The sequence below is a fragment of the Trachurus trachurus genome (assembly GCF_905171665.1).
Source record: "Trachurus trachurus genome assembly, chromosome: 11".
NCBI lineage: Eukaryota > Metazoa > Chordata > Actinopteri > Carangiformes > Carangidae > Trachurus > Trachurus trachurus.
The window spans coordinates 11,029,691-11,047,813 of record NC_139904.1 but is presented as its reverse complement, the minus strand read 5'-3'; the positions used below and the strand labels follow the sequence as shown (position 1 = coordinate 11,047,813).

General features: G+C 44.9%; 1 protein-coding gene across 2 annotated transcripts; it reads left to right on the top strand.

The window, feature by feature from the left end:
- The first annotated feature begins 4 nt into the window (after nucleotides 1–4).
- Nucleotides 5–17,916, top strand: sema4ab (sema domain, immunoglobulin domain (Ig), transmembrane domain (TM) and short cytoplasmic domain, (semaphorin) 4Ab). 2 transcript variants are annotated; one of them, XM_083981631.1, is made up of 15 exons: nucleotides 5–143; nucleotides 1,537–1,779; nucleotides 3,601–3,761; nucleotides 4,527–4,586; nucleotides 4,689–4,787; nucleotides 5,083–5,176; nucleotides 5,757–5,879; nucleotides 6,110–6,237; nucleotides 7,053–7,234; nucleotides 8,398–8,542; nucleotides 9,376–9,562; nucleotides 10,686–10,801; nucleotides 12,738–12,901; nucleotides 13,632–13,723; nucleotides 15,169–17,916. In XM_083981631.1, the coding sequence occupies exons 2-15, from the start codon at nucleotides 1,683–1,685 to the stop codon at nucleotides 16,023–16,025; spliced, it is 2,505 nt and encodes an 834-aa protein (XP_083837757.1). In that variant the 5' UTR covers nucleotides 5–143; nucleotides 1,537–1,682; the 3' UTR covers nucleotides 16,026–17,916. The 2 variants fall into 2 exon arrangements, with proteins under 2 accessions (XP_083837757.1, XP_083837756.1); XM_083981630.1 differs by having other exon boundaries at nucleotides 15,154–17,916.
- Nucleotides 17,917–18,123: the final 207 nt, after the last annotated feature.

Below are 18,123 nucleotides of genomic sequence, written 5' to 3'. Positions count from 1 at the left end.
CAGCGTTTTCTCCTCCTCACCGGGTCACGTTTCTTCTGTCCAGGCTCCACCGGACCAGAGCCCCGGAGCCCCGGAGCCCCGCACCGCGCCGCCCGGGAACAACAACCAGAGCCGAGGGCCGCGGGGGTCGCAACCAGCAACAGGTAAAGAAGCTTTTAACCACGCCACTTTTTCTTTTCTTTTTCTTTTTTTTTAATCTGCCTGTTACTGGAGGAGTGTTGTGTTGTGTTGTCGGTGCACGGCTCGGTTCAGTTTAAAGGCACGCTGTTGCACAAAGGAGGGAGAGCAGCAGCAGCAGCAGCAGGATCGAGCCCGGGACTGTGGACCGTGGTCCGAGGGTCTTAGGCAGACTGCCACCACGTGTTTAACCCACCAGGCAACTGATACCTGCTTCAGACCTGTACCCTAACCTGCAACACACACACACACACTGATGTTGAACTGAGCTATTCTTTATTTAAACATGCACAAACAGTAGATGCATGTTCCTCCTTCAACCTGAGGATGTTTATTTAAATGTTCTGCAATCTGCACACTTACAGATAATAAATAAATAAATACATAAAAACTACAGGACACTACACACTACAGGTCAAACTAAAGGTGACCACAGACCTTCACTCCAAAGGAAATAAGGTCCAGACTACTACTTCAGTCCTCATCCTGGAGCGAGGACCAACCATCGGACCCTGACCAGAGGAGCTGGTGGAGTCTGCACATATAGATCTGTGTGATGTAGGCAGGTGTCATGGATGCTGTGAACATTAACCACAGGGATTTTTTTTATGGATTATGGATCTGATGGGAAGCCAATGAAGAGAAACCAGAACTGGATCTCGCAGAGCTTTTCAATCAGTGGTTTTCCAACCTTTTCCAACTCACGAGCCACTTGAAAACCCAAGAACTTGGTGGCAGCTGACGTCTGATCGGAGGCTGGATGACACGTTGTCCTCAAGAGTGATAATGGACCAACATCCAGGACTGAACTGAAACCAGGACGAGTTCAGTTTTTATTTTTTGTTTGATGGAGGAGAGAGGTCACTCGCTGATTAACCATCTGTTGCAACTGTCTTTTACAATTTAACAGTTATGAAATATCATCAGGCTTGGATGGAATGAAATCTGCATAACAATGGTGGGAGTCGGAGAAGTTATTTTTAATCTACCCAAGAAGGAAGTGCAGTACGGTGTATAAACAGCGTCGTGCCCAGGATGAAGCCCTGAGGAACACCGCGACAGATCCACGGGGAGAACAGATGTTTCTGTTGAACGCACCTGATGGAAACCAGACAGAAACCTGTGGAGCCTATACGGTGCTCATCAACACAGCTGTCATCTGCTCAGTAACCACCACAGTCTCTCTCTAAGACCTTCACTCACTTAGACTTGATGCAGCTTATTATTATTGCACTAACTCCATCGTTCATGCAAACACAAGCTTGTACCTAAAGAAATGTCCTGTACTGTAGGTTCATTTGGACAGAACAAGGTAAAAACTTCAATAAGACAATGTCTGTGTTTGTGTCTCATGTCCAGTGATGGTCTGCCGTACAAACCAGAGTATGTGGCTGCAGCTAGGATCTCCCCCCATCCTCTGACCCCCTGGATGAACGTCAGATCCCGTGTTCTCCCTCTTCTGACCTTAAATGTAACTGAGGTCGTACTCCGTCGTTCCGGCTGTAATGGAGACTCGCAGCCTGCTGTCCCTCACCGTGGCCTTACTGGGTTTCCTGGGCCCATGTCTGACAAGACTGACTCCCAGAGTCTCCTTCCCAATGGGTGAGTAAAGACTCTGAGGGTCACGCTTCGGTTTGTTTTTCCGTTATCCTGCTAGTGAGGTGCAGTGTGGCAGAAGACCACAAGACCAGGGATGAGTTCTGGTATTTAAGTTCCCTGACCAATCAAAATGTGTGTTAGAAACTTCATCTTAATCCACTCACATTGACTTTTAATACAAACTATGTACAGTAGAGCAGCAGAAGAGGATCGAAATGACCAATCGGCAACAGGACAGAAGGCTGGATGAAATGAGGAACAATTTTTTTTTATACCAAACAACACTAAAACACCTGAAAACACACATCACATGGTCATTTAGAGATCATGTGTTGTGTGTTTCAGTGGAAACAGGAAGCAGCTTGTCTACTCTGCAGTTGATTTGCTGCAGAAAACACTTTAAATGAATAAAAGGTCAGAACATAATGCATCTGTATAACAGCTGCTAGCGGAGCCAACGAGATTAGTAACACTTACATTTCATTATCCATGTTGTACTTATTACTTGTTGTCAAGCCTGATGCTGTTGAGTCATGTGAGGAATCAGGGGTGGATACGTCGTGGCTGATGAGATCAAATCACAGAGCGATTATGGGTGTTTACATGATGCTCTCAAAAAGTATCTTATTGGTCCTAGTACTAAAAGCTTTTCAAAAACTAAAAGCCTTTCAGCTGTTTCTGTAGTGTTGGTTCAAAATCTCCAAACTGCAGAACGTGAGGAGTTAAATATGAAGTGTTAAGGATGAAGTGTGAACTGATGTCTTTTACCTAGAAGGACAGAAGACTGGGATTTAAAGGAGAATTCTGGTCATTTTCTAAGTAACACTCTACAGCTCTAGGTCCCCGAGTGCAACCATAGGAAGAAATCTGAGAAAAATATGTGCAGACCAGACCTAGCTCTTCTCCTGCTAGCTGCGCTACACTGCAGTTAAACAGCGAAGTAATGGGGGCAGTTTTTCTAACTGCAGCTTTGTCCTCGATATAATGCTCAAAATATCACTACACATGCTTTGCAGCATCCACCAGTTCCTCACCACACAACACTGAGTGTGAATAACTCTGTTAATGTGAGAGAGCAGTGCTACATGTGTGTTTTTATCACGTAGCTCTGTTTACTCTAGCTTCCTGGGTAGACCTTACTAGACGACTGTCGAGCTCGGGACTGTTTCCATATCAACAAATTTATGGATTTAGGAGGAAAAAATGATTTTGGATGGGAAAAAAAGCAGTATTTATGCTTTTTTCCCCATCCAAAATCTTTTTATTCCACCTAAATCCATGTTTTCCTCGCGTTTTTGTCTTTGTTGATATGGAAACAGGAAGCTAGAGTAAACAGAGCTACGTGATAAAAACACACGTTAACACTGCTCTCTCATATTAACGAGTTATTCACACTCAGTGTTGTGTGGTGATGAACTGGTGGATGTTGCAAAGCAAAGTGTAGTGATATTTTGAGCATTATATAGAGGCCAAAGTCGCGGTTAGAAGAACTGCCCCCATTACCTCGGTGTTTAACTGCAGTGTAGCGCAGCTAGCAGGAGGAGAGCTAGGTCCAGGCTGCACATATTTTTCTCAGATTTTTTCCTATGGTTGCACTCGGGGACCTAGAGCTGTAGAGCGTTACTTAGAAAATGACCGAAGTTCTCCTTTAAGAAACTGCTTCTGCTGAATGGACAAAAAACGTCTAATTGGACCTGAGAGGTGCAGATCAGGGCTGTTTGAACAGACGAGCCACCTCCTCACATCTCAGTGTGATAATTGGATGTGCTGACTTAACGGAAAAAAAAAAGCCTCATGTCATTGTCAACTGCTGTGAAACTACAGGAAGTCCCGGGAGACATCTCACCCGCTTCAGCAGCCATGACGTCAGCAACACCACCACCCTGCTGCTCAGTGAGGACGGAGACATGCTGTACGTGGGAGCCCGGGACGCCGTGTTAGCCCTGGACGTTAGCCACGAGGACGCCATCACCCTGAGGGACAAGGTGACTGACGCATCATGACTCTGCAGTTACTGTCACTGCTTTAATCATTAAACCTCATACTAAAGCAGAAATAGTATTAAACTGTCAGGGTTTTCTCATTAAACACACATAGTTAAAAACAAAGAAGAGGCGGTGCTGGGTGGTGGAGTGTTAAAGAGCACGATCGCAGGATAGATTCCTGACTAGTCCAATCCGTGTGACATTCCCCCAGTCTCTCTTCGCTGGCGTATCAATTAAAGGCAAAAATGCCCCAAAATAAGATAATAAGACAAAAACAAAGAAGAGACCAGACCCTCCACTGTACGCTGCTCACTCGATTGTGATTGATTGTGGCTCAACAATGAAATTCAGTTTTGTTCTTTCATAGTAGTAGTTAATTTAAAAAAAGATAAAAAATCATCAAAGAAACTGGATGAATGACAAAAAACAACAGTATAAGACAAGCAAACAAATAGAAAACACTAACTGTATGAATAAAATTATATGTATAAAAAATTAGATGTAACGGCAGCATCAGTATAGTGCGTTGACAGCTCAAGTAAGGTAAAGGCAGCAGCGTAGCAGTGGGTTTGATAGAAGCTACGGCTCTAGAGAAAAAACTGTTCCTTGACCTCATGGTACAGGTTTCGGTTTGTGAAACAGAGACTGTGTGAGGATGTTGATGAAACAGTGCAGGGCATGAACACCTGTAGAAACAAGAAGAACATTTACTGAAAAGGTAAAAAATAAATAAAAATAAAACATGACTGTGACTCTCTCCCTCAGCTGGACTGGAGCCCCTCAGACAGAGACCTTGAGCAATGCTCCATGAAAGGAAAGAAAATGGTGAGTAGCTGCTGCAGCACAGTGAAGTGATGCAGCTCCTCTCATCTCTGGACTCTGTGTCAGTGATTTGTGTCTTTGTGTGTGTTTGTGTGGTCGCTGCAGGCCGACTGTCCCAACTTCATCCGCGTGCTGCAGTTCTTGAACACCTCCCACATCTACACCTGCGGCACCTTCGCCTTCAGTCCGCGCTGCACCTATGTTGTGAGTCTTGAACTGAAAACTATTAAACACACTGCGTTAAATTTAAAATTAATTTAGACTAGTCTGACATCTTGGTTCGCTTTTTTGTTTTGTTGTTTGTTAGCTTTGTTTTTTCATAAGCTTAAGTATTGTATTGTATCTGCAAATCTTTAAAGTGTTTGTTGTAAACTATTTCTTTCAATATCTGGATAATTGTAGCGTGGTTTTGCAAGAATAGCCATTGCATGCTCATATAATGAAGAAATGGCTAATAAATAAACTCAAACTTAAACTTCCCCCTCTTCTCTCCACCCAGAACTTGGAGACGTTGACACTGAGCATGAAGCCTGATGAGGGCAGAGGTCGTTGCCCCTACGACCCCTACCAACGCAACACTGCCATCATCGTGGGTAAGCCGATGACACCACAGCTCTGCACACACCAGACTACACACACAGAGAGATTTTGTCTTTACACATAAAATCAAATCCCTAAGTATTAAAGAGATAGTTCAACATTTTAGCAAATTGGTCCATTGCCATAATCTTTATTGGACATTGGAGTAGGTTCGTTACCTTTAATTGTCGGTGCAAGATATTTTTAGAACGGTGGAGCAGAGCCGCTAGCTGCTCAGAGCTACGCTATGGAGGCTAATGGGATTTCTTGGTTTCCCTCATCAATCTCATCAAATACACAATCCAACAACTCCAAAACGCTCTTGTGGACAAGTTGTGACCTGCACATTCACCACGCTATGAGATAATAACAGAACGTTACGAGACAGAGTTGTTTTAGAGGTAAATGCAGAGACTGCTTGCCGAAAAACTGCTCCCGACGGGAACGTGCATCAGCGGTTTTGCATGAATTTACCTTGAAAACAACTTTGTCTGGTAATGTTACGTAATTGGGCCACTTGAACCATGCAGTGTAACGAGAGCCTTAGTTTTCATGGGGTTGTTGAAGTTCATGAAGTCTGGTTTTGTTCCTCAGACGGAGAGCTTTACACTGGGACGGTGGCGGACTACAGGGGGAACCGGCCGGTCATCTCCCGCCACCTGAGCGAGGGCCGGCGCGTGGACCTGAAGCTGGACGACACGTTGGGATGGCTGGAGGGTGAGTGTGCGTGGCCCTCGACGGGAAGAAGAGTTGGAGCTCAGGTCTGATTTTCTGTAGATCCATCGATCACAAAGCTCTCGTCAGAAACAAACCACACTGGTCACCAGGGGCTCAAACACTCGAGAGCAACTCGACTTGTGATCCTCAGCTGAGCTCACGTCACATGACAGAAACACTGACACCAGGGCTCAAACACACGTGTCCTCCTCTCACACTCCCGCCCGTAGATCCGACCTTCATCAGCTCCAGTTTCATCCCCGACGAGGAGAAGATCTACTTCTTCTTCAGCGAGGTCGGCCGAGAGTACGACTTCATCGACAAGTTCATCGTCTCTCGGGTTTCTCAGATCTGCATGGTAAGAGTCAAACAGCGGCACGGGACTCAGGGGAAAGTTACTGTGAAAATAATTAAAGGGATACTTCACCCAAAATCAATAATTCACCAATTTTCTACTCACCGTCATGCCAAGGAAGGGTTTGGAAAACTTTCAGAGTCATCAAAACGCTTTAGGAGTTCCAGGGGGGGTCCCTGGCAACGGATTTTCATATAATGGCGGCGGATAGAGTTCACTTTTGAATCGTCCAAAACACACACTATGAAACATCCAAATACCTCCATACTGCTCATCTGTACTGACCCAAGTGTCCTGAAGCCGTGACATGAAAAAGTTGTTCGGAAAAAATTAATTTGATGTTGTGAGATGCGCGAGATTTGCTGCGAGATGTTCTTCTGTGTTTACATCATACATCCAATGGTTTACAACGACAAATGAACATCTTGCAGCAAATCTAGCGCATGCGCACAAACATCAACAGAGCTACTGCTACAACAAGGCTAAAAACAGAGATCAAATGAATTTTTTCCGAACAACTTTTTCATGTGGTGGCTTCAGGACACTTGGGTCAGTACGGACGAGCAGTATGGAGGTATCTGGATGTTTCATAGTGTGTGTTTTGGACGATTCAAAAGTGAACTCTATCCACCGACATTATATGAAAATCCGTTGCCAGCTGGACGCCCCCTGGAACTCCTAAAGCGTTTTGATGACTCTGAAAGTTCTCCAAACCCTTCCTTGGCATGACGATGAGTAGAAAATTGGTGAATAATTGATTTTAGGTGAAGTATCCCTTTAACGTACATTAAAATGGTTTCCTCCCCTCCTGTTGTCAGAGTGACGTCGGGGGCCAGCGGACTCTTCAGCGGCGCTGGACCACGTTTGCCAAAGCTCAGCTGCTGTGCCAGGCCGACAACGAGCTGCCCTACAACGTGATCCAGGACATAGACACCCTCCCGCCGGCAGATGGAGCTGCGGCAGACGACACACTGTTCTACGGCATCTTCACCTCTCAGTGGTTAGTGGACGACGTGCGTCATCCGATCCGTTTCGTTTCGTGATCCCCGGAGCTACGGCGGCCTGTTTGTCCGATGCCATCAGTGCGGTTTCATCCTCTTAGAGCCTCAGTGACCCGTGACTGAGTGCTGCTCAGACACAACACCCCGAGGAGCTGCGAGGACAGGACCCGGAATAGCTGCACATCGCAGAGTGCATTTTGTAGTACAGTTTAAAGGGATAGTTCAACATTTTTGGCAAATTCTCCTATCGCCATAATCCCTATAGTCATAGCAGTAGGTTCATTAACTTTGATTATCGGTGCATGTTGTTTTGAGATCAGCGGGGCAGAGAGGTGAGCTGCTCAGTGAACACAATGGAGGTGAATGGTACAGGTCCCCTGTCCCTCATCAAACTCATCAAATACACAATCTAACAACTCTAAAACTCTCTGGTGGACAAGTTGTGACCTGCACATTCACCATGCTATGAAATAATCATGTGTAATTATGTAACAATACGACACATGAAGCAAATACTCTGAACTACTTTTGAAATCACTCTGCCCAGCAGCCGTGTCTGGGATGTAGTTCTGGCTGCATTTGCCTCGAAAACAACTCTGTCTTGTAATGTTACATTATTATTTCATAGCGTGGTGAATGTGCAGGTCACAACTTGTCCACCAGAGCGTTTTGGAGTTGTTGGATTGTGTATTTGATGAGTTTGATGAGGGACAGAGGACCTGTACCGTTCACCTCCATTGTGTTCACTGAGCGGCTCACGTCTCTGCCCCGCTGATCTCAAAACAACATGCACCGATAATTAAAGGTGATGAACCTACTGCAACAATAGGAGAATTTGCCAAAATGTTGAACTATCCCTTTAAACACATATCAAAGCTTGAAGAATAAACCTGATTGTCATAGCAACACAACCAGACAGTAAAAAAAGACAACTGTCAATGCAAACACTTGTTGCTCGTAGCTCATCCATTAACACAACCAGAGACTGTTGTTGCAGAGCTTCATAGACAAAGTGACAAAGCCTCATCCCTCTAAGAGACACCTGTGGACAACACACCTGTTTTTTTTTTTTTTATGCTGCATCCTCATAAATGTTGAGGATCTGAGTCGTTGTGTGGATTCAGTCTGCGGCTCTCTCTAACGTCTGTTTGTCTTTAACCAGGTCAGTGAACTCCGGACGCTCGGCCGTGTGCTCGTTCCGCCTGAGTGACATCAAATCGGTTTTCTCTGGAAACTACAAAGTCCTGAACCGGGACACGTTACAGTGGAGCACACGGGTTCAGGAGAAGGTCGCCAATCCAGGAGAGGTAAGTGGACTGTTCCTCTCATCTGAGTCTGTGAAGGACTGAATCAATAAGACAGGACACGGATATGCTGCCTGCACCCACATGTAAATGTAGTAAATAGAATTTCTATATATGACATACATACATGTTCATATAAATTAAAATCATATAAATAAGAATGTATTTATGAAACTTACAAGAAATTGGAACAATTTCATATACAAACATATATGTCTAGCCCATACAATATGTATATTTATGTATTATTTTATTATATGTATGCCAGTATTGTAGACACATTATATGACAATACATCCATTCCAAAAATCCAAAAACCTGTCAATATATGAGGATATTATTTCCAGTTTGTTCCAAAACCCACATTCCCAAAATGTTTAAAATGTTTAAGAAAAACAAAATAAATGTGTTGTCTAATAAACTACTAAAACTAATTTATATTAAATATCAGATATTTCAGATAGATGCAGATTTACATAGATGTCCTAAACATATATCTTCATATCCAGATGATTTATGGATATAAATTATTTATTTACTTACTTATTATTTATTTATTTACTTACTTATTTGTCATATGTTACATTTATAAGCTTCAGGGTTTTGGTGTCTGACTGTTTTTTAATGGTGTCACCATGGAAACTGCCTTTGTAAAGGATCTGCAGCATGAACAGGATGTTACTTCTCTTTTCATCTGAGGGGAATTACGTAATTATATTGATACCGACAATGAATCAGGGGTGTAACATTGAGGTCATCTAATGAGAACATGCATGTGTTGTACATCATCTTGTCACTGTTTAATCTCTGTCCTCCTTTGCCTCATCGCGATGCAGTGCGGTCTGCACAACGCCTCCGACAACGCCCTGCGCTTCGTCAAGGAGAACTTCCTGGCGGACGACAGCGTGCGGCCGGCGGAGCGGAGTCTGACCATGGTGTCGGCCGAGCTCTACAGCCACCTGACGGTCCAGAGGGTCCAGGCAGCCAACAACAAGGAGTACACCGTCCTGTTTCTGCTCACAGGTGAGACCGACCGACCCAAACACAACGTATCTCTGACATGTTTTCATCTGAATCCAGTGCACGGACACAATATCAAACTTTGTTGTTTTCTGTAGATACACACCCACTCTGAATATAATGCTTGGAAACAAAGTTTTAAAAATAAATTCCCATTCAGGCCAGACACCAGGGTCTCCATCATATTCTGTTATTTCCATCTTATTCTGCATACTGTACCTACCGTAAAATTCGGAATATAAATCGCACAGAATTAAAGTCGCAGTCTATTTTTGAGGGTCTCAGACTGGGAAAACAAGGTTTTCCATTCCTATTTTTTAATAAAAACGTTATACAAGTTATTCCACAAGTCTACAACGTGAAGTTTCTGTGCTGCGTTGTAGCTCTTTCTTGTTATTTTAAATTTAAAAGCGAAAAAAAAGATTGCAAGGTAATTTGAATACTGTACATTTAGCGTATACGGATACAAGACGCATCACCGTTTACACCGTTTGGTCGATCGGGTCACTGTACTTTCTTGTGGTCAAGCTCCTTCTGATTGCAATCTGATCCCATACCCAACTTTTTAGATCCAACCCAACCCATTTTATTTATAAAAGCACAATTTAAATAAACACAAAGGTTTCCCAAGTGCTGTACAGTAAAATAAAAACCATAAAACATACTAAAAAGGCAAAAATACTAAAGATAAAAAAACACAATAAAACATAATAAATAAATAAATAAATAGACTGTCCACCCCAGATAAAATATCTGTGCACATAAAAATCTACAGCCTACGTAGCTTGAAAAGCCAAAGTTAAAACTTAACTTAAAATTAGACAGTGAGGAGGCCTGTCTAAATGAAAAAAAAGTCTAGATATAAAAAAAGGGGAAAAAAGTGTAACTTATACACAGAGTTTTACGGTACTTTTGTGAATCATGTGAATGATCATGTGAATCCTCAGCCCCGTCTCGACCACCTGCTACTCACATCCCAGTGTCGACTCTGAAGTGTTTCTCTTAGTGACCATCACTGAGGAGCCTGACTCAAACTGCTGTCCCAGTCAGCTGTGTTGTGTTGTGTTGTAAAGTGTGAAGTGTGTCCACTTTATTATTAACCTGAGCTGCACTGACGTCGTTTCAGAGTCTGGTTACCTTCACAAGACGGTGCTGCTGCAGACCGGAGCCCACATCATCGAGGAGGTCCAGGTCTTTGAGCAGCCTCAGCCGGTCAAGAGCCTGAAGCTCTCCATACCCAAGGTAAACACATGGTTGGGTTTAAAGGTTCACACACCAGCAGGGTTCCCACGCGTCCTGGAAAACCTGGAAAACCTGGAAGATGGTTCACCAATATTCCAGTCATGGAGAACACATGGAAAATGAGAAAAAAAAAAGAAGTCTTTTTGACTTTTTCAGACCCCACCGAGGATTTATTTTCCAAAGAAGTGCCTAGTGCCTCATGCTTGGACCACACGCATGAGGGTTTTCTCTCCTCTTCTGAGTGAGATAGAGGAGTGTCATCAGAGAGCTGTTGTAGGCGTGGTTTAAAAACAAAACAAGAAACATGTTTAATTTCTAAGCATGTAAGAGATTATTTCATAGATAAGTTAGAGCCATAGACTGCACATCTTTTAAATGAGACTTCTGGGGGTGAGAGACGAATAAACATAGAAACAAATTGGTTAAATGTACAAAATAAGGTGCAACTGTCGAGAAGAACAAATCTCCAAAGCATGAATGGGACGGGGGATGAGTTAGTGTGTGACGTAGTAACATGTCTGTCAGACTGTAGCAGCTGAAAATGTCCCGGAAAATGATTTCAAGAAAAAGATAGCAAGTAACACTGATAACAAGTTCAACGTCTGGTCATCAGTATCAACACGTCTGTATGTCGTGTGTTGAGCACAGAGTCAGACGCAGCTCTATCAGCTTCGTAGGTCCATCTACTTCCTGTTTTAAGGAGGTGCTGTGTCAGAGCCGGCCCCTCCAGCCCCGGGGCCTCGGGGGCTTGTGGGTCAAAGGGAATCATGGGGCCTTTCCCATTCCTCCACACTTGGCTGAGTGCGCTTGGTTACGCACACACTTTGGTGACGTTTTTCTGGTGGAACGTACATGTGCAAGCATGTATTGAGTGGCCAAGCGCGCGGGGATATTTAAAAGCAATCAGGACATACTTGACAATGGATCACAGTCCATTTACTCCAAAATTGTCACTATGCGCAAGATTCAAACCATAAACATGTAAGCCTAACTCCGTAAGAGAAAGAAAGAAAAAAGAAAACAAGATAAACACATAGGATTACAGAGCGTGATGAAAAATATTCACAATCAATAGAGAAAATTCATAATTATGTGAAAACAGGTAAAAAATTATCAGATGTAAAAGTAAACGTAGCCTATGACAACAAAACTGTCATTGAAAACTATGAGACAAAAGTATATAAAATATATGAGATTAAAATGTCACTATTATGAGATAGAAGTCAAATTCATTTAATTGAAATGTATTCAATGGCATTTCCCAAACGTGGCTCGTGGCTCCCGGTGACGGCAGGCTTCACTTCACCAGCTGGTGCATTGTGGGATTTCTACTTGGCCAAACATTGCTCCGATGCGTCTTACCGTAAGTGTGGGTGAAGTGGCAATCAAGGGCGCTGAACTTTTGGTCATTGGAGAAATGGGACACAATTGCGCACTTACACTAAGCCCATGAACGCACACGGCCAAGTGGCCAAGCGTGTCAGTGTGATCGAGTGTGCATATTGGGACCGGCCCAAAACAGTCAGGAGAACGGCACGTGTGCACTGAGGTCAAAGGTTTTACACAGAGAGAGAAAGAGAGAGAAAGAGAGAGTGCTCAGAAAACCTTGTAAAGCCTGAACAGACTGAAGAAACTCTACGAACAGTGCTGCCACCGTGTGGTCATGTATAAACACTAGCGCTGCTGTAACCACACACACACACACACATAAACTCTAGATTAGATGAGATTAGCTTTCTCTGATACACGGGAAACCATCTGTTGAAGCATGACTCATCATATTCACTGTGTTGCGTTTCTCTATGTAACACATCTTTAGACAAAACTGACGTGTAAAGACGTTATTTTCTATTAGAAAAGTTGAAGTCTCAATGCAGATGTGCAGTCTGCAGCTCTGTGTCTCTGTAGGACTCAGCCGTCCGGTGTCTCTCTGCAGGGTGTGATCTACGTGGGCACCTCGGAGGGCGTGGTCAGAGTCCCCATAGCAAACTGCTCCTACTACTGGACCTGTGCTCAGTGCGTTCTGGCCCGGGACCCGTTCTGTGGTTGGGACTCTGTCAACAGGGCCTGTGTGGAGGCCGCCAACGCTCAGACCAGCCTGTGAGTACTTCAGGGTCTTATAATCATCCGGTGATGTAGAGTATTACCGTATTAACCTGAATATAAGATGGTATTTTTCCCCTCGAAAAAAAGTCTGACAAAGAGACCAGCTGGACAAAAAGTGTCTCAAAGGTTGGACAAGTTACCAAACAACAGAGGAGTTATAAAGCTATTTTTAAAGGGATAGTTGAACACTTTGGCAAAATTGGCCCATTGTCATAATCCCTATAGTTTTAGCAGTAGGTTTGTTACCTTTAATTGTCAGTGCAAGCTATTTTTAGAACGGTGGAGCAGAGCCGCAAGCTGCTCAGAGCTACGCTACGGAGGCTCATGGGATTTCTTGGTTTCCCTCATCAAACTCATCAAATACACAATCCAACAACTCCAAAACGCTCTGGTGGACAAGTTGTGACCTGCACATTCACCACGCTATGAGATAATAACACAACGTTACCAGACAGAGTTGCTTTAGTGGCAAATTAATGCAAAACCTCTGATGCTCATTCCTGTCGAGCGCAATTTTTCAGCAAGCAGTCTCTGTATCTCAGTTGTTATTGAAAACATTATTTTAAAAAGATTCAATTTGTTTTCAATTTTGTCCTAAAGATTTATTTATTTTTAGAGAGAGAGATGGGTCGTCTTCTATTCAGGTCGATACTGTAACTATTTCAGGGCAAATGAGGCATCTGTAGCTCAGTGTTCTCATCTGACTGTGGTTCTCCGTCCTCAGAGGCCAGGACGTGGACAGAGGGAACGTTGAGGAGGCGTGCAGCGTGACTCTAACCCACAGAGTCAGGTTTGGTCCAAACAGTCTGCCTGCAGGTAAGTGTCTCTGCACTCAGCTGCTGCGCTTTGTTTTGGCTGCTCACACACTCCACACAGTGTCTGAGGCTCACGATGCCACCATGACCAAACAGTCAGTTCAGAGACTTTCAGGAGCAGTTGGTGGATTGAACCTGTGATTTGAGCTACACCTGATGAAGCAGGACTAATGCTGCGTTCGAGACAACTCAGAATTTCCCAGTTGAAAACTTTGAAGTGCTTCATGTACGGTATTAAAACATTAAAAACAGTAAAAAAAAAAAAAAAAAAGGAAAAAGAACCAGCATTTTAAAATCATGAAACAGATAATTTGAAATATTATCATTTACATCAGTAGGTAATCTGTAAACGTAAGTACAGACTGGTTTTTCTCAGACTGTCCCGAGTGGGAGCTCCGACATGAGGTGGCGTTCCAATGCACTTTTATCAGTAGGATGTTGGAAAATCCCAAGTTCCGATTGTCACGAACGCAGCGTAATAGCACTCAGCGGTCATATTCAATGATTTTGTGTCACCAAAACATGAGGTTTACATCCACCGTCTTTGTCAATGGGCTCTAACACAAACATGGAAGCTGCTGTTTGCTCCTCATCCGTGTGTCAGGACACTGTGTGGAGGACGTAACGAGCCTGAGACGAACATTCGCTTCATATGCTATGCAGACTTCACCTTTAAAAGGATAATTCAACATTTTGGTCAGATTCTCCCCTCACCATAATCCCTATAGTCATAGCAGTAGGTTCATTATCTTTAATTATTGGTGCATGTTGTTTTGAGATCAGCGGGGCAGAGACGTGAGCTGCTCAGTGAACACAATGGAGGTGAACGGTACAGGTCCCCTCTCCCTCATCAAACTCATCAAATACACAATCCAACAACTCCAAAACGCTCTGGTGGACAAGTTGTGACCTGCACATTCACCACACTATGAAATAATCATGTATAATTATGTAACATTACGACACATGAAGCAAGATCTGAACTACTTTTGGTTTTGAAATCACTTCGTTTTGAAACAACTCTGTCTCGTAATGTTACATGATTATTTCATAGCGTGGTGACTGTGCAGGTCACAACTTGTCCACCAGAGCGTTTTGGAGTTGTTGGATTGTGTATTTGATGAGTTTGATGAGGGACAGGGGACCTGTACCGTTCACCTCCAATGTGTTCACTGAGCAGCTCACGTCTCTGCCCCGCTGATCTCAAAACAACATGCACCGATAATTAAAGGTAATGAATCTACTGCTATATGACTATAGGGATTATGGCGATGGGAGAATTTGCCAAAATGTTGAACTATCCCTTTGATATTTGCTGAGGACGTGTAGAGCTCAGATGCTTCGGCAGGTGTAGGCAGCTCTGCAGAGGGGGGAGGAGGGGGGAGGCTGTGTGTGCGTTGTGGCGTTGGTGACTTGTAATCTGTATGTCAGACTCGTGTCCTGCAGGCGAGCTGGTGTCGGTGTCCCTGAACGAGGTGGTGCGGCTGCAGTGTCCCGCCGCATCCCGGCTGTCCCAGCAGCGGTGGGAGCGCCCCAACAGCCGCCTGTCCTCGGACCTGTACCTGCACCTGGGCGACGGCAGCCTGAGCTTCGTGGCCACGCCGGCCACGCTGGGCCACTACCTCTGCCTGTCCGCCGAGAACGGCTACCAGCAGACCACCGCCATCTACCAAGTCAAGCAGAAGAGCAGCCCCCCCCCGCCGCCGCCGCAGACTCCCACCAGCCACACGCGGCCGCAGACGCGCCCCGCGCCCACCACGCAGACCGCGGCCCGACCCGGACCCGGACCCGGACCTGGACTCGGATCGGGCCTGCACACCTCTGCTGGCCCTCGGAGAAAAGACACGAGGCGAGCGGAGGCGGCGCCCACGCTGTCCAGCGGCGGCGACCTGCAGCTCATCACCAGGCAGCTCGGCAGGAACTTCACGCTGTGGACGCAAGAACCGGGACGGAAAGACGCGGACGGGGACGGGGACGAGGAGCCGCTGCAGTCGGCCCTCGGCCCCTCGTACCTGAAGGAGCTGGTGGCGGTGTCGGTGCTGCTGGTGCTCTGCCTCAGCCTTCTCATCACCGTCTTCCTCTACATGGTCAGACAGCGCTGCCGGCGCCAAACGGCTCCGCAGGCGGGGACGCCGACCAGAGACGCCGACAGACGGACGCCCGTGGAGCAGGAGGCGCTGAGGGGGAACCAGCTCCTCGGTAAACGCAACGGACAGAGCGCGCACAGCGGACAGGCCGGTGGGTTAGGCTGCAACGGCGCCCTCACCGGCTCCAACGGGCATTTACCCAACACGCCCATCTGAGCGGCGCCCGCTGGACTCCTGTGGTCCGGGTTCGGGTCCAATAAGACGAGAGACGATCTGTCCGTGGTTCTGAGGCTGGAGCACGTGTAACTGTGGTACGACCTGGTTCTGTCACTGTTCTTTTTTTATAGACTAGTCAGTATTTGATGCTACGACGGGGCGACGACCACTGTTACATGTTTCATTGTTCAAGAGTTCATTTCAAACGGAGCTGTCGGGTTTTAAATGTGCGGTTCTTCCCGTGTTCAGCAAACGACTCAGACTCGGAGGTTTAACGGAGGCAGACCGGATGAGGCCGCGCATGAACATCATAGTTTCTTCTTTTGATTTGCCAAACACACGTCGGAGGGGAAGTCGGCCCCGACAGGAAAGTCGGGTGCGTCACATTTGCCTTAAATCATGTCGACTAACTGGCCCCTGTGGGCTGGAGGACGTCCCAGTCCGCTCTTCACTGTCTTCATCCAGTCGACAGCCGTTTATTAGCTGCTGCAGCTCAGGGCTCCAGACAAACATTTTCTTCTAGGAGCACAATGGCCACTAACTTAAAGGAAAAGTTCACCAAAAAATGAAATTCAGTCATTATTGCTGATGAATACTCAGTTTTTTTATTCCTCAAAGTGCATCTGGAGACCCGGGAGGCCGGTTCGTATTCCAGCGAAATCCTTATATGAGAGTCAATAGCGCCCGACACAAAAAGGTCCATAGAACTACACAAAATCCTTGTGCTATTCCTCCATGCTGCTTGTCCACTGCAATCCAAGTGTCCTAAAGGGATATAGTCCAGAGTTTACTCAAAACGACGTCTTAGTCTGTAAAAATGTCCTAAATTACATCGTTTCAAGTAAACTCTGGACTATATCCCTTCAGGACACTTGGATTGCAGCAGACGAGCAGTATGGAGGAATATTACAAGGTTTTTGTGTAGTTTTATTGACCTTTTTGTGTCGGGGCCCTATTGACTCTCATATATTATGGATTTCATTGGACTATGAACTGGCCTCCCGGGTCTCCAGATGCACTTTGAGGAATAAAAAACTACTCCGGAGTATTCATCAGCATGAGGGTGAGTCAATAACGACTGAATTTAATTTTTTGGTGAACTGTTCCTTTAAACGTTTAGGAGTGCAAGCATACAATTTGCATTTTGTTTTCATTCATGATCCTCACACACTTTGGCCTGACACATACTTTCACCAGTATTAAAAAAAAAAAAAACAGCAAATTTACTGGTTGCACATGCACAAGCAGATGAAAAATGTACTTTGCACACTCTCAGATTTTAGGTCCGTCAGTCTGGAGCCCTGAAAGCTGATTGGACTGATTCAGCTCAGGTGTGGCATCAGTTCCAGGTTTAGATTTTGCACCTCACCGCATAGTTGCACCGTTCTTCATTGGTCCAAGAGATTCTTCTTCCCTGGCCTGGATTGTTAGTGATATTACAGACACAGTGGTTTTTATTAAAAGCCTGAACGTCCCCGTTACACCAGGTAGGAAATACATGTTGATGTAAAAAGTTTTTAACATAATTTCTGCGACTTTTCTACCAGAACCCAAACCCTCGCATGACTTTGTGCTGTTGTTGACGAGCGATAACTTTACAAACCGTGGTACGACGACCTCTGACTGTAGGAAATTTGAAACCACAGCTTTTTAATGGAGCTTCCCTTTTAACTGTGTATTTAAAAGACTCCCCACATTGCACTCATCTACGTAAACACGAGGTACGCAGCAGAACGGTACCCTTCAGACGTCACTTTGAGAACTGCTTTTAAAATATCACCATGACGGCATCATTGTTAAAACGTAAAACTTTGCGGATGTTACTGTTAAAACATTTTCATACAGATTTTTTTGAGTCTGAAATGCTCCACAAATAAAAGTCTGGTTGATATTTATTATTATTGTTTTGTTTTTTTTCTCTGTGAAGCCTTCAGCTCATAGTCATAAACTCACTGTGTTTTTAACTTCTGTTTAGATGACATCACCTACTGTATCGATGGGCGTCCTTTCACTTCCTCCCACAGTCCAGAGTGACACATGCATTGCACAATAACACATAACACGCACTGCAACCTCACATGCACAATAGTTAGACTGT

Coding starts and splice junctions, on each gene's coding strand:
- sema4ab (XM_083981630.1), top strand. CDS start 1,683: ATGGAGACTCGCAGCCTGCTGTCCCTCACCGTGGCCTTACTGGGTTTC. Junction 7,235..8,397: donor GGCATCTTCACCTCTCAGTG/GTTAGTGGACGA, acceptor GTCTTTAACCAG/GTCAGTGAACTCCGGACGCT. Junction 9,563..10,685: donor CGTCCTGTTTCTGCTCACAG/GTGAGACCGACC, acceptor ACGTCGTTTCAG/AGTCTGGTTACCTTCACAAG.